The 14,061-nt window shown below is 42.9% G+C and overlaps 1 protein-coding gene across 2 annotated transcripts in view; it reads right to left on the reverse strand.

Annotated features, from left to right (window-relative positions):
- Trpc6 (transient receptor potential cation channel subfamily C member 6) overlaps positions 1-13,469 on the reverse strand; it is a 97,894-nt gene extending 84,425 nt beyond the window's left edge. The window contains exon 1 of one of the 2 annotated variants that reach the window (XM_051199137.1): positions 12,908-13,469. In XM_051199137.1, the coding sequence (XP_051055094.1) occupies positions 12,908-13,074 (167 nt within the window). In that variant the 5' untranslated portion in view covers positions 13,075-13,469. The remainder of the gene's footprint in view (positions 1-12,907) is intronic. The other variant, XM_051199128.1, reaches the window with a different exon arrangement.
- Between the last annotated feature and the right edge of the window lie 592 nt (positions 13,470-14,061).

Below are 14,061 nucleotides of genomic sequence, written 5' to 3' on the forward strand. Positions count from 1 at the left end.
GAATCTTGGAAGGAAAATAGCAAGATACAGGCGATATGAAGCAGGAAATAGAAAAGTGCAGAGGGACCTCCTGGACAGGAAGGAGGTCAACACAGAAGGAGGAGGCAGGAGATGGAGCAAATAGTACCCGTATCCGATAAAGCCTCGAGGAATCATAGTGTTCTGTATTTAGTAGAAATTATACAAATATATATATAAACATGTATTTATCTATACACACATATGGCAATGGTCCCCAAAAGAACCACAGACTAACAAAAACGCCAGCAGCAACAGGCATGAGAAATCTTTCAAAGAGTTGGTCAGGAGACTCGCAGATGTTGAGGGTAAGCCCCCATTGCTGAAGACCCCACACTTAGGTTACAGGACGTGGATGATTTGAACAAGGTCTAACCTGAAAGCCTCCTTCCTTCAGTCTAGCTTCCATAGTAGTAAAAATACCCTGCAAGCTGCTAAAGGAGGGAGCCAGTTCCATTCAGCGGCAACATCTATGAATCACAATGACCAGGGTGGCATCAAGGTACATAAATGGTACTCACATGTCCCAGTAACCATCAGCTCTCTAACTGGTCTTCAGACCCACTCAGCAAGAGCCACGTTATGCCTGGTACTGGAAAACCAGCCAGCTTCTTGGAGTAAACGCGGTCACCGGCCTTAGAAAGAATCACTATTTTGCTAGATGAGTGTAATTCCTTACTACATCCTAACCCTATCTTCATACCCACAGGTAAGTGTAGCTATCACCCTTTACCAAAGAAGTCTCTCTTTATAGCAAATGGAGATCATTACAGAAAACCCCAACTGGACATAATCGAAGACCAACAGACCATGGGGTCCATCCAGACTGCTGCTTAATGAACCTGACCCAACCCCAATGGATATACCTGTGCCACAGCCCTGCATCTGTGGTTCAGGGAACATCATGGAAGTCTGGGCAGAAAGATTATGAGAGCCATAATAACAAGACGTTTGCTGTGAAAGTGTCTCTTCTAGAAAAGGCCAGAACGGTGGCAATATCAGTGGATACACAAATGTGGAGAGAAAGTTCCTCGGAGTCTGATCCCGGACTGAGAACTACAGGTGACTGATGACTGCTGGGAGAGTGGCTTCTCCCTGTGATGAGCTCCTTGTTTCTCTAATCTAGCTTCCCTAAAATTGAATATGTCTTATATTGTGAGCCTTCTTGCTGTAGCTCTGTTGGCTGTCAATCATTGCCATGACATAATTTTAATCACTAGTGCATGTATGAACATTAAAGGCAATAGCCTCCAAAGGTTCAGCGTGGGTGGAAGTGGTTCAGAAATAAATCCTAGAAACAGTGTGAAGAATTCTTTTCAGGCCTAAGGAATAAATAAATGTGTGTTTGTGTGTACGTCACAGACTGTAGGGAGTCCATAAGGAACAGTGGTGAATCAGGTTCCTTAAACAGCATTCTGGAAACATGTAATTATGAAGCAGTTTAATTGCATAGCACCAATCAATTGCATTATTTGAATTCTTGGGGAGGGGGAAAGCTACTCTAAGGGCTGGAGAGATGGCTCAGTGTTTAAGAGTTCTTGCTGTTTTTTGTAGTGGACTCGAGTTTGGTTCCCAGGACCCACATCAAGCAGCTCCCAGCAGCCTGCAACTCCTATTGCAGTGGACATTCTAAATCCTGTCACTGTCTCCAATGGCATGTGTGTACATTATAAAATGGCTTTTAGTCCAATGCTCGGTTCACCATTTATAGCAGAGCTTTGTGGAAAACAAGGGCATTGAAGATTCGGAGTGGAAATGGGACTCAAGAGAGTCACTTCCGGGATGTGAAGCATTCATGATCCTGTAACAAATTCCTTTTATGTCTGTGCTCTTTTTTATGTGTTCCTGAGTTATACATAAGACATATCCATATAAACTGAGACTTGAAAGCCATTTCAGCAGATATGAAATAAAATATAAAATACTGTTTCTTGAAAATAAGTGAATTAGAAGGGTGGGCTATAAATCACAGTGGCTGAGAATTAATGAGATGTGGTAGTCATGGTTTTCAAAGACAGCTCCTGATGAATCTAAAAATTTTAAACAACTATTGAAATAAACTAATGACCTTTTTATCTTGGAGCAGTGACCAGCCCTGAATGCACCAGACCCTACAGAAGGAGTTCCCTCAGCACCGTATAAGCGTAGGAATTTCACACAGCCCAGAGACTAGGCAAATTTCTGTTTAAAGAAAGCTAATATTGCAGTAAGAAGGAGAGTTTTATCTGTAGCGGCTTAACTCCCTGAGAGAAGTTTCAGTACCCCTAGATCTCACCTCATTTCCAGTTCTTATGGTAATTTGGGGAATTTGTGTTAGCAAGTCCCATGGGGGTGCTCTCCCTCCTATGATTTGTGTGTGATTTGTCCTGGTCATGTCAGGACAGGGTGCTCCATGCACTAAAATCAGAGCTTCTGGAATGAAATCTGCCCAGAATAGGCAGTCAATCTTCACATGACCATTGACTTTGGGGCTGGACACGCCTCCAAGTAAATACTACACAAACTCTTTGTTAACGGAAGCAAATCTGGTTTTGGATTTGAGGTGTTTGTTCTTTTGTCTTACTGATTGTTTTAGTTTGTCGTTGTTGTTTGTTGTTCATCCTGTTTGTTTGTTTGTTTGTTTGTTTTGAGAACAAGAGAAAAGATATGAAGTTGGGTAGGAAGTAGCTGGCAGGTGTTAGGAGAAAGGAAAAAAATGACCAAAATATACTTCATATATTTCAAAATATATAAAAAGTTTTTAAATTATGCAAATACTGCAGTAAATTAAAGGTCCACACTGGTTTTTTGTTTTTTTTCAAAGATTCATTGTATTTTTGATTTTAAGGGGGGTAGGTATGTGCCTATGTAGGTGTAGGTGCCCATGAGGGCCAAAAGATAGCAACAGATACCTTAGAGCTTGAGTTCTGAGCCCTCTGAGGGGCTGAGAACTACACTCCTGTCTTTTCCATAGTGGAATGAGCTCCTAACTGTCAGGCCACCTCTCCAGCCCTCACACACTGCCATACAGGCCAGTTTCTCTAACACAGAAACAATTTATACACATTTTAGAAAAAGGACACTTATGTCTGGAATTTCTTTTTTATCACTTTGTTTTTAAGGTTAAAAGATAAATCCTCCATTTTCTTCCTTCCCTCCTTCACAAAGCCTCCCATGCACATCTACTTGCTCTCTTTAAAATTTATAGCCTGTTGTTTTCATAGTTGTTGTAGTCGTTTATGCAAACACCTAAATATAATCTTCTCAGTCTGTATAATATTGCGTACATGTGCATTTCCAGGACTGGCTAGTTGGTACTGGATACCAGTTGGTGTGGTCTTCCCTGGGGAGGACGGCTTCTCTCGCTCTTGGGTACATGCGGTTTTGTGTGTAGGGCGGGGACCTTGGGGACTTCCCCTTTGGCATGATTATTGCTGCTGTACTTGTTCAGCCTATGATAGGCAGCCATGTTGGTGACACTTTATGGGTGTAGCTTCTGGCATTACTATGAGACACAGTCTCACAGCAAACTCCCTGACCCTCTTGTGAAATGTTCCCTGGGCCTTATGTGGGAGTGTTTTGTAGACATAGTCATTGGAATTGGGCTTCACAACTCGGCAGTTTTATTGGTTGTGGTTTTCTGTCATGTTGCAAAGAAAAAATTTTTTTGATGAGAGATAAAGGCTACACTTCTCTGTTTGTATTGGGAAAAATCATTAGAGTGTAGTTAGGGATTATGTTGGTTTAGTGAAGTGATGATTGTAGGTTCTTCTCCAAGATCCGTGATTTCACCAATTGCTAATTGGCTAAGTTTCCAGTACAAGGTATGATTTCCCTCCAATTTGAGCAGATCTTAAGCCCAATTAGAGGCCGCTGGTCACCTTCAAGGTATAAACGGCATTAGAGTTATCATGCTATGCTGGTCATTGTTGTGGTTCATAGGCATCATATCTGGATAACACTGTTGTTTGCCTCTTTCCTTTGTAAGCTTGCATGGCGCCTGCTGGTACCAGGAGTGCTAGTCCTTAGGCAGGAGGCACTCAGGACAGTTCCAGCTCAAGGGTGTCTGGGCCCTGTGTCTGAAGTACATATGTCTTCAGCAATAAGAACTTATCTTCCACCTGTAGGGGCAGGAGTGGTAAACAAAGGCAATAGTAATATCCTGTGTGTTTGGGGAGTCTCTTGAACAACCCTGTAGCAAAAGAGGATTTCTCAAGCCTACTTTTGGGGATTTTTGTTAGGTGGCCTTTGGCTCTTAGAGGGAGTATGGTCAACTCAGATGTGAAACTTTGATTAAGCTATGTATGTACTGTGTATACACAACATCTATAATCTTTAAAGAGTCATGATCAGTTTGTGGATTTTGGTTAAATTTGCAAGTTATTCACAGAACACTTATTTTGGTATACTGGTCTTTCTTGGTGAAAAAGACTGGCAATCTTCCAAACCTTCATTTCACTGCTGATGGAGCCAATGATGAAAGCCTTTGGGTCCTCCCTTTATTCCCATCCTGCCAACTGAAAGCTGTGTAATGTCGGGCACATCCATCAACCTCTTATCTGTGGATCTTTTTCATATCAGTAAAACAAGAATGTTGAATGCTCTCACCTCACATCTTTTTTTCAGTTTGAATGACTTAGTATCTCTGAAGGATAAAAAAATCCACAACAAATTCTCCTTACTAGACATGATCATATCTTGCTAACAGCGATGACTAGATAGATTCAGAAATCCATTAAAGGATGCGAATAAACAGGTTGACCCTGACCTTCAAAGATGAGGAACACCTTGATAGAATGAGAAAGCAAAGTCAAAGATGCCCAGTGCTGTCCAGATTTCTGGCATTTTTCCTCCTGTCTGTCTTCTCTTCTCACCTGGGTATAACTTGGTTATAATAAGCCTAGCACAGGGATCATGGCTCAATATATCAGAGCCAGCATGTGGCTCTCCAAATCTATGGCATGAGGGGAGGAGCAGAATGGAGGGATGATGGCATTTAAGCCCCCAATATGGGTACAAGGATGATTATGTGAGGTGCTGAGAGGGCAGAGGATGCTGCCAGCCCTTCTGCCATGTGGTCCAGATGTACTTTTGAGATGCACTGGGTTGGGATCGTGTGAAAACCTAAAGCCTTGCAACTTCCTGCTAGTGGCTTAACATCTGTAAATTTCAGCATCATTGTTTATAAAACAAACATTAAAAATAGACAAGTGGCTGCTTTCAAGAGAAAATTACATTTGTACAACTAGAAAAAAAAAAAAACTTACTACAGAGTAGGTATCCCAAAAATGTTAGATCCTCAGATGTATGTAAATATTTTGGATTAGTTGTCTGTAGAAAGAGAAAAATGTTGCATTGTATATAATTCTTCTTAGTATCTTTTCTCCTCTTCCTGGAGCCTCAGTTAGCTGAATCAGAAGCCAGTGTGTCACAAGCATGTGGTACGGAAGAGCTGGGACACTTGTTTGTGTAAGAATGTGATTCGGCTGACTGCAATGGATTGAGTCTTGAGAAGCATACCAAATTTTAAATGAGGTATGGTGACTAAATGAAGATATTCCCTTACACTGAAACCAACAGAACACTCCTAAACAAAGAGCAATCAAATGGCAATTTAACTCACTGAATCCAATTATATCTAGCATTTTAATGAAACAGAAGAAAAAAAGAAAGAGTGAACTCAACAGAATGTCCTTTTTATGATTTTTTTCCTGTCTAAAAGACAAATTGCCCTGAGAAGTTACTTCTAATGACTTAGGGAAGATAACTGTGTGGAGAAAACAATGCACTGCTTTCTTAGAAGTAAGCCACACTCTAATGAGTATAAACCTTTAAGCACATCTGAGAATCATTCATCCACAGTGTTGGCATCCAAACGACATGTTTCACAATGATCAAGTCTCCCAGTGGATATCGATTCCTTCAAGCCATGGGAAGGTTTGAAACAATAGTTGTATCTTTCATGATGAGCTCAAAAGTAAGACCCTGCTCTAGTGGGTGGTGAATTCTAAATGAGACTGGGAAACCCAAACCAACAGTGATTTCCACACCTGCTTTTCCCTTGAGATGCAGCTTCAGAATGTATAATTTTACCATTAAATAATATTTGATATTCATCACTATTTTTATATCTGCATTTGGGGTATTATCAGTTATGCTATATATAAATTGCATTTTTAATTGTTCCATTGAGGATGTTTTTTCAAGAATTATATTTTTTCAGCCAGATATGGAGGTACACAACCGTAATTTCAGCACTCAGCAGGTTGAAGCAGAGAGTTCAACCTACACTACATTGTGAGTTCAGGGTTAACCTGGATAGCCCAGTGACACTCTATCTCAGGAATAAAAGAGAAATTAAAGTTTTCAAGGATAGATGATCTATTTGCCTGATTTTAAGTTCAGGATTTGACTTTAGTGTTATTAATACCATTTCAAAGGACAGAACAGATATTAGAATTCTCACTGAAAGCAAGCACTAGCAAGTACTACTTTATTTCTCTTTCCTTCATAGACAATAGAATGTAAAGGGCTCTTTGGGGGTTGAAGAGGCGGCTTAGTGGGTATAGTGTTTGTTCTGCAAATGTGAGGTTCTGAATTCAGATTCCCCAGAACCCAAGGAAAACAAAAAACAGGTATAGTTGCCTGAACCTGTAAGCCCAAAATCCAACATCAGGAGGTGGAGACAGGCGGATCCCAACCCGCTAGCTAACAGACTAGCATATGGGTCAGGGAGCAGCCTGTCTCACTGTGAGAGTCAGTAAGAAAAGGAACCATCAGAAAGACACTCAGGGTCCTGCTGTGTCCTCGGAAAACACTCACAGGGTACAAATCTGCAGTCACCATTCATACAAAACACACACACACCACACACACACACACACACACACACACACGCACACACACATCACACACACACCACACACACACGCACACGCACACACACATCACACACATACCATACACACATACACACACACACATGCACACACACACACTCACACACCACACATCACACACATACCATACACACACACACACACCACAAAATCTCTTTGGATTTTTTTCCCTAAAGTTGAGAATCAATGATGTTACTCTTTAAAAATATTTTGTCCACAATTATGCTCCAAAAGAGTCTGTCAGCCTTGAATACTAACTACATGAAACATAGTGATCACAAGCATCACAAGTAAAGTGTAAATGATGTCTTTTATGTGGAAAAAAATGAAAACAGAAACATGGCTCTCATTAGCCACATATCACCTACACCTATGTATCAAACACATTGTGGGAGAATTCCATTGTAAATATTTTAAAATTTAAACTCACTTCAAGTCCTTATATTTTCATTAACTTTTAATTTTACTTTGCTTTTGTCTTTCATGGGCATTTTGCAATTGAAAAGACAGACTTTATTTGTCTGCTCTTTGTGAAATGCTACTATTGTACTTGATGAACAATTGGACATTTCTGGAAATTATTGCCCATTATATGTATTCAAATGTTGGTGCTTCCTTCCTTGTTCTATGACTCTTGATAAAGTCTGCTGGGGGGATTAGAGAGACAGCTCAGTGGCTGGGAGCACTGGGTGTTCTTCCCAAGGGCCCAGAGTCCACACAGCACCACACAGCAGCTCATACTGTCTACAACTCCAGTTTCAGGGGATCAAACACCCTCACACAGACACACATGCAGGCAAAACACCAATACATGGAAAAATAAATCTCTATTTTACCTATTTATTTGTGTCTTTTTTGTTTGTTTGTTTTTCAAAGTCAGGGTTTCTTTCTGTAGTCCTAGCAGTCCTGGAAATTGCTCTATAGACCAGGCTGGCCTCAAACTCACAGACATCTGCCTGCTGTGTCTCTCAATTTTGAATATTAGCATCCGTTATATTACAGACAGTCTGCATTATATTCCTCCAGCTTGGTATTTTTTCATCAAGTATTACATTATTTGGGGTTGGGGAGGGCAGTGATGTAGGTCTATCGGTTAAGGCACCTGCTATCAAGCCTCACAATTTGAGTTCAACTCCTGGGACCCACATGGTGGAAGATAAGAACTGACTCCAAGTAATTATCCTTTGACCACATGCATACACACACACACATACACTCACACACACACACACACACTCACACATTTACACACACATGCACACACTCACATACACACACTCTCACACACTCACATGCACACACACATACACATACTCACACACTTACACACACAAACACACATTCACACATTTACACACACATACACACACATACACACAAATACACACACTCATACTCACATACACATATACTCACATACACACACTCATACTCTTACACACACAAACACACTCACATTTACACACACAGTTACACACAGACACATACACACACTCACTTACACTCATACACACACATACACACACACTCACACACACTCACATACACACACAAACACACTCAAACATTTACACACACATAGAAACAAACACACACTCATACTCACACACACATATACTCATATACACACATACACAAAAAATTGTAACTAACTTTTAAAATAGAATTACTTTGTTTTCTTTTATGGGTGTATCCATATACATATTTTTTTGTGTATGTATACACAAAATAAACCAATAATTGTGATTTTAAAAACTTTTAAAAATGGAACTGCAATGCTTTCTGCCGCTGTTATATAGATGTCCTGTCCTATCCCTGTCCCTGTCCTTTGGAGCCTCTTGGTTCTATCTACACCATGACATTTTACACATGCCAGCTTTACACCTTCCCCCTGATTACAGTGGTACCCTAAGTTCCTAAGAACCTCATGCTGTCATCCTGTTTGCTGTATAGTGGATTCCGCTGTTAGCTCACTCTCTCCCAGTTAACTATTTCCTGTGTGCTCGGTCACTGGCTGTAGTGAGCCTATTTTTAGCAGGCTTGATCTTGGATGAATCTCCTGAGTAGTCAACATGAACAGGAAGCTTCCTTCTTCATGCTTTAGTGTTTTACTATATTAAGAGCCCAAGGCTTAAGGATCTCTGAGTCAACCAGGCATACAAACAGTAAAAGCTCACATGGTATGTAGGCCAGTAAATTGAAATTCCTAGGGGCCTTGTCTTCTCCCTGGCATTTCCCTTACTCTATTCTGGTGGGCATCATTTCTTAGCCTAACTTCTCCATATTGTGAGAAGTTCTGGTTTCGTTCAAGCTATTTCTCAGCTCTAGTTCTCTGCCTCATTTGCATGTAAGACCTTTCCCACATTTTAATATCTCTGTTCCTGACACGTAGCAATCCAGGGCCTTGAGTATGTTGGTGAGCATCTTACCGTGGAGCTATTCCCCAGTCACCAAATTAGTAATGTTTTCAAACATTTTTAAATACATTATTATGATATGCTGGCTACCACAGGGTGCTGTTACATTTATTTGTTGGGGGTTCATGTACTCCACAGAACACATACAGAAGTCACAGGACATCTTTCTAGAGTCAGTTCTCCTCCCCAATCCCCACCCACAACATGGGTCCTGGGATAAAACTCAGAAGGCAAGTGCCCTTATCCTACCCTATGCTACCATAAGTTTCTGCTATTGCTTTTTACTCACTTAATCAGGTTGCCTGTAGCTTTGATTTGTCACACCATGTCATTATTCATGATCCGAACAGTAATAAGTAACAATTCAATAGTTTATTACTCAGTGTTAATGGAAATAAATCAACCAATCTCTACTGCTTTTGGAAAACCTTAACATGTGTGTACATGTATAAGATTCTCCCTCATGCTCAGACTCACAGACTGGAGACATTTCTTTAAGTAAGGGAACTCCTGGGGTCTTGGCAGGATATGGGGCTGTCTTGTTATTCATCAGTCAAAATTGATTAGAATATATCATCTGTTTTCTAATTGAATATTAGGAAAAAAAGAAAGAAAGAAATTGTGAATCTTTCTTTCAAAAGGAACATCTTTAAAATATTCACACTTACCAAGACCTGAGATTGTGCAATTGGTCTTCCATGAGATAATTTCCCACAACCCATGTAAAAACATTCTTTTAAAGAAGAGAAACATGAAAGAGAATTTCTTAGTGAGGATGCGTGAATTTATGTCACAGAAATGGCCACTGACAAAACTCTGGACGTCAGTGATTTGAGAAAATAGCCTAAGGTGTCACAGTGATTGCCACAGACATACCGGTACACATTCCACTCTGGAAAAGGAAACAAAAAGCACTCCCATCACAAATTTCAAAGTTCATGTAGTGCTCATTTGTACTCAGCAGCAAAGGGAAGTCTTTTCTGCCTGCATTGTTTTATTCAACTGCAAAACCTAAAATCTTTGTCAGAAAACACGTTGGATGAAAAGTAACCCTGAAGTCTTTGGGAAACGATAGGCTGGGAGGAGACAAGCTTTAATTCCGGCATGTGGTTCATTCTCGCCATGACTCAACAAGGGGTGCCCTCACCAGCTGAAGTCCATCGCCATATTTCCCAGCATCCCGTCTTTCACCTGCCCTGCCCTCATCTAAGTAGGATATCTCTAGAGTTCTCTAAGTATATGATTATTAAACATGTAATTGCATATAAATTACTATACTATATATATAAAACGGTAATTTAAAGATTTACATGATTTACACATTAAATCACATTGGAGGACATTATGAAAAGTGTTCAAACAACTTGGAATTCTTACTTTGTTTAATCTCACTGATGATAATACAACCATAAATTTTAAAGCAAAATCACTTCCCTTAAGACAAAGCAATCAATTACAATAGATTGTAAAATACAAATGTTTAGTTAATGAGACCATTTAATTTTTTGAAGATGCAGATAAATTATCAAATCACTTAATTTAGCCAACAGGTGATGTTACTAAATAGCATTAGAACTTTGTGAAACTCGATTTAAAGATAAGGTCTCCCTATGCTGCCCAGCCTGGCCTCAAACTTGAAGCCTTGAAGTTGCTAAGATCATAGATGTGTACCACCTACCCCAGCTTCAAAGCAAATTTGCAAACAGCTATGTTCACAATGGCAACATTTTCTATCTTTTTTTTTTCTTGCCATGCATCTTCTTGTTTTTAGTGTGTACTCTGTCAACAATCAAATATAGCATCACAGGAGACTTAGAAATGCAGACTTTTCAGCTGTGCCTAAGACCCAGGAACTGGAGTCTTAGCAAATCCTCTATGTTCATATGATGGGGCATATGACCCATCAAACTGTGAGAAGTCTGTCTATCCTAAGAGATGGAACTTTCCCGGATGGGAGATGGCCCAGTGAGGAATAGTGCAAACTGTACAAGCCTGAGAACCCAAGTTCGGATCCCCAGTGCCCATGTAAAACTTGGTTCAGTGACATATGTTTGCCAGTCTAAGAAAAACATCACTGAGACCCTGCCCCCCCCCAAAATGATATAGAGAGCTGTAGGTCCATCTCTGGCCTCTAAGCACCAACCATGGCCAAGCGCGTGTACACACACACACACACACACACACACACACTCACACACACGAGCTCAGAGATGTATACCACCCCTGTACACGCATGGAAGTAAGGGAAAGGGGGAGTGCATGGGGAGAGAAAGAGAGGTTTATAATTGAGCAGCAAATATAACAGGACAAAAAATGTCTTGAAATCAGCTATTAACGGTGGCTGCAAAATATGACCATTACATGGTATACAACTCAAGACATGAATTTGCATTGCCTGAATTTTATCATAATTGTTCAGAAATGAAAAGAGGGCAGTTTATCATAGATGCTTTGGACTTGCACAGCTCAGATGAATGGAACCATTTCCAACTTTTTCTCATACTGGAGAAAAATGTGGATGCCCCATTTCCTGGGGCTGAGTTCTCTCCAGGAAAGTAAATGACAGACGGCTTTGACTCTTTCAGCCCTGGTCACCGCCCCAAAGCCAGTCTCTGTCATGAGGGTCTTCCAGCCCCCAGGAAGGAATAGAACCCTTCCTCCACTAGAAGGGGCCACCCAACTGAGAAAGGCTTTCCTGGGTAACAGCTTGAGATGGCTGTGATAGGCCAGGAAACCCGAGATTAAGCAAAGGTACAAGGAGCCAGAAATTCTATGGGCCTATAGCACTTGTGGACATGGCCTGCGCTGCTTGGGGCAGGGGGGGGGGGGACGATGGCAAGGGAGTCATGGAGACTTTGTTTCACCATTCTGCTGTCTGTCCCTCCACACCTCCACGTCACCAACCTGGACTTGAGGGGGGGGTTGTTGGTTGTTTTTTTAAATAAGGGCTCCCAGTTATTGGTTATTGAGAGGAGCTAGTAAGGAGCTGATCCCTATTTGTCTGTCCCCTAACGGGCTCACCAGTGTCCTGCTTGGGTACAAAACCCTGAGTGGGTCTATTTCCGGAGTGAGGAAGAGGCCTCGGGGCATACGGGACAGGTCTGGCCTCAGAATTTCCCTCCTCGCTTTCTCCCTAAGAAATCCTTGCACAAGACCCGAGGACAGGACCAGAGCAGCAGAGCCAGAGAGCACTCTTCGAGTTCCTGTCCCAGCGTGCCTTCAAAGAGAGTTCAGATCTCAGCCACACAGACAGAATCACTGGAGAGAAAACTGGAACCCATTCTGAGTTTCCACCATGCCTGTTGAGCAGTGCTGCAGGGTGGCAGGGTTGTAAAAACTGACCAAACAAAGAGTCGGTCCCCTGTGGTGAGAAAGCAGCAGGTCCCCTGTGGTGACCTGGCACCCCACCACCCGCGGTGGAGCGGGAACCCCGCAGGCTCACTCTGAGGGTAGCGCACCCCTGGAGTGTTCACCAGCAGCCAGCCCAGTCCCACGGGCGCGCACGGCCCTGGCTGTCTGGGTGTCTGGAGAGACACGCTGATGGGACACGCGGTACCCACTCCTGTAGCCCATGCCGCCCGCGCCCGCACTTACAAGCTGGGGTAGTAGCCGTAAGGAGGCAGCGGGAGCTGCGGGCAGCCGTCGTCTCCCAGCTCGTCCATCAGCAGATAGTCCTGGCTCTCGTTGCGCCGCGCGCTGGCTCCAGGGGCAGCCAGCGGAGAGCCGCCCCTCCGGGCCACGAACCCGGGGCTCTGGCTCATGGCACAGCGCCCAGCCGGCCTGTACCCAGCTGCCGCGGTTGGAGACCTGGGGAGAAGGGGCCGTGTCACCTACCGAACTGGCCCAGAGCAAAGCGATGCCCGGGAGGGGCAGATGAGGGAAGGGATGCAGACGCCTGCCTGCCTGGGCTCTGCCAGTGGCTTCCCTGCCCGCCAGGGTGGCAGCAACTACTTAGGGGCTTGGGGGATCAACAGCCAAGGGAACCTTGACCTGAGAGCATCTGGACCGCTCCAACAGGCGGCCCGGGCTCCCAGGCAGAGGGCACAGGCGGGGCCGCGGAGGCAGCCGCTAGGGAGAGCAGCTGAAGAGTTACTATGTCAACCGCGACTCTCCAGCCCTCGCCTCCCGCCTTCTCCCCGGCACACCCTTCGTCACGGTCCCCACCTTTAAAGGGATCGAAGGGACCGTCTAGAAACTCGCGGACCCCTGTCTAGAAGCCACAGCTTGCAGGGCCAGAATTAACCTAAACTAGGCGGAGCCAGGCACGCTCTGTATTTGGAGTTGGGAGGGCTAACTGCTCCCAAAGTGGGTTTATTAACTAAGCCGAGGGAGGGCTTTCTAGGAAGTTTCTTTTAAGCAGTACTCAGAAGACAGGCTCCTCTCCTTCCACGCCGCCTTCGTTTTGGGAGGATGTTTGCTTTCCTGTTCCCAAGCTCCGAAGTATTTGACTTCCCTTTGAAATGAAGAACTGTCTGCGTTCTCACCTCAGAATGTTCCTAATTCCTGAGAAAACCAACAACAAAATGGGCACTTTCTCATGATGCCCGCTTGCTTTAGGGAAAATCCTCCCTCCATCATCCCAATGCCTGGTGTGTTTTCTCCCACGTCCTGACTACTTTAAGACTTGCAAAATCTGATTAATTGGCATACATTTAACAAGTTATAACCTTCTCAACAGGAACGGATAGGATAGAAACCCGCTCAGTAGGTTAAGTGCTTATTGCAAAAATATGGGGACATGAATCGGC

This window comes from Phodopus roborovskii, unplaced genomic scaffold, assembly GCF_943737965.1.
Source record: "Phodopus roborovskii unplaced genomic scaffold, PHOROB, whole genome shotgun sequence".
Classification (NCBI taxonomy): Eukaryota; Metazoa; Chordata; class Mammalia; order Rodentia; family Cricetidae; genus Phodopus; species Phodopus roborovskii.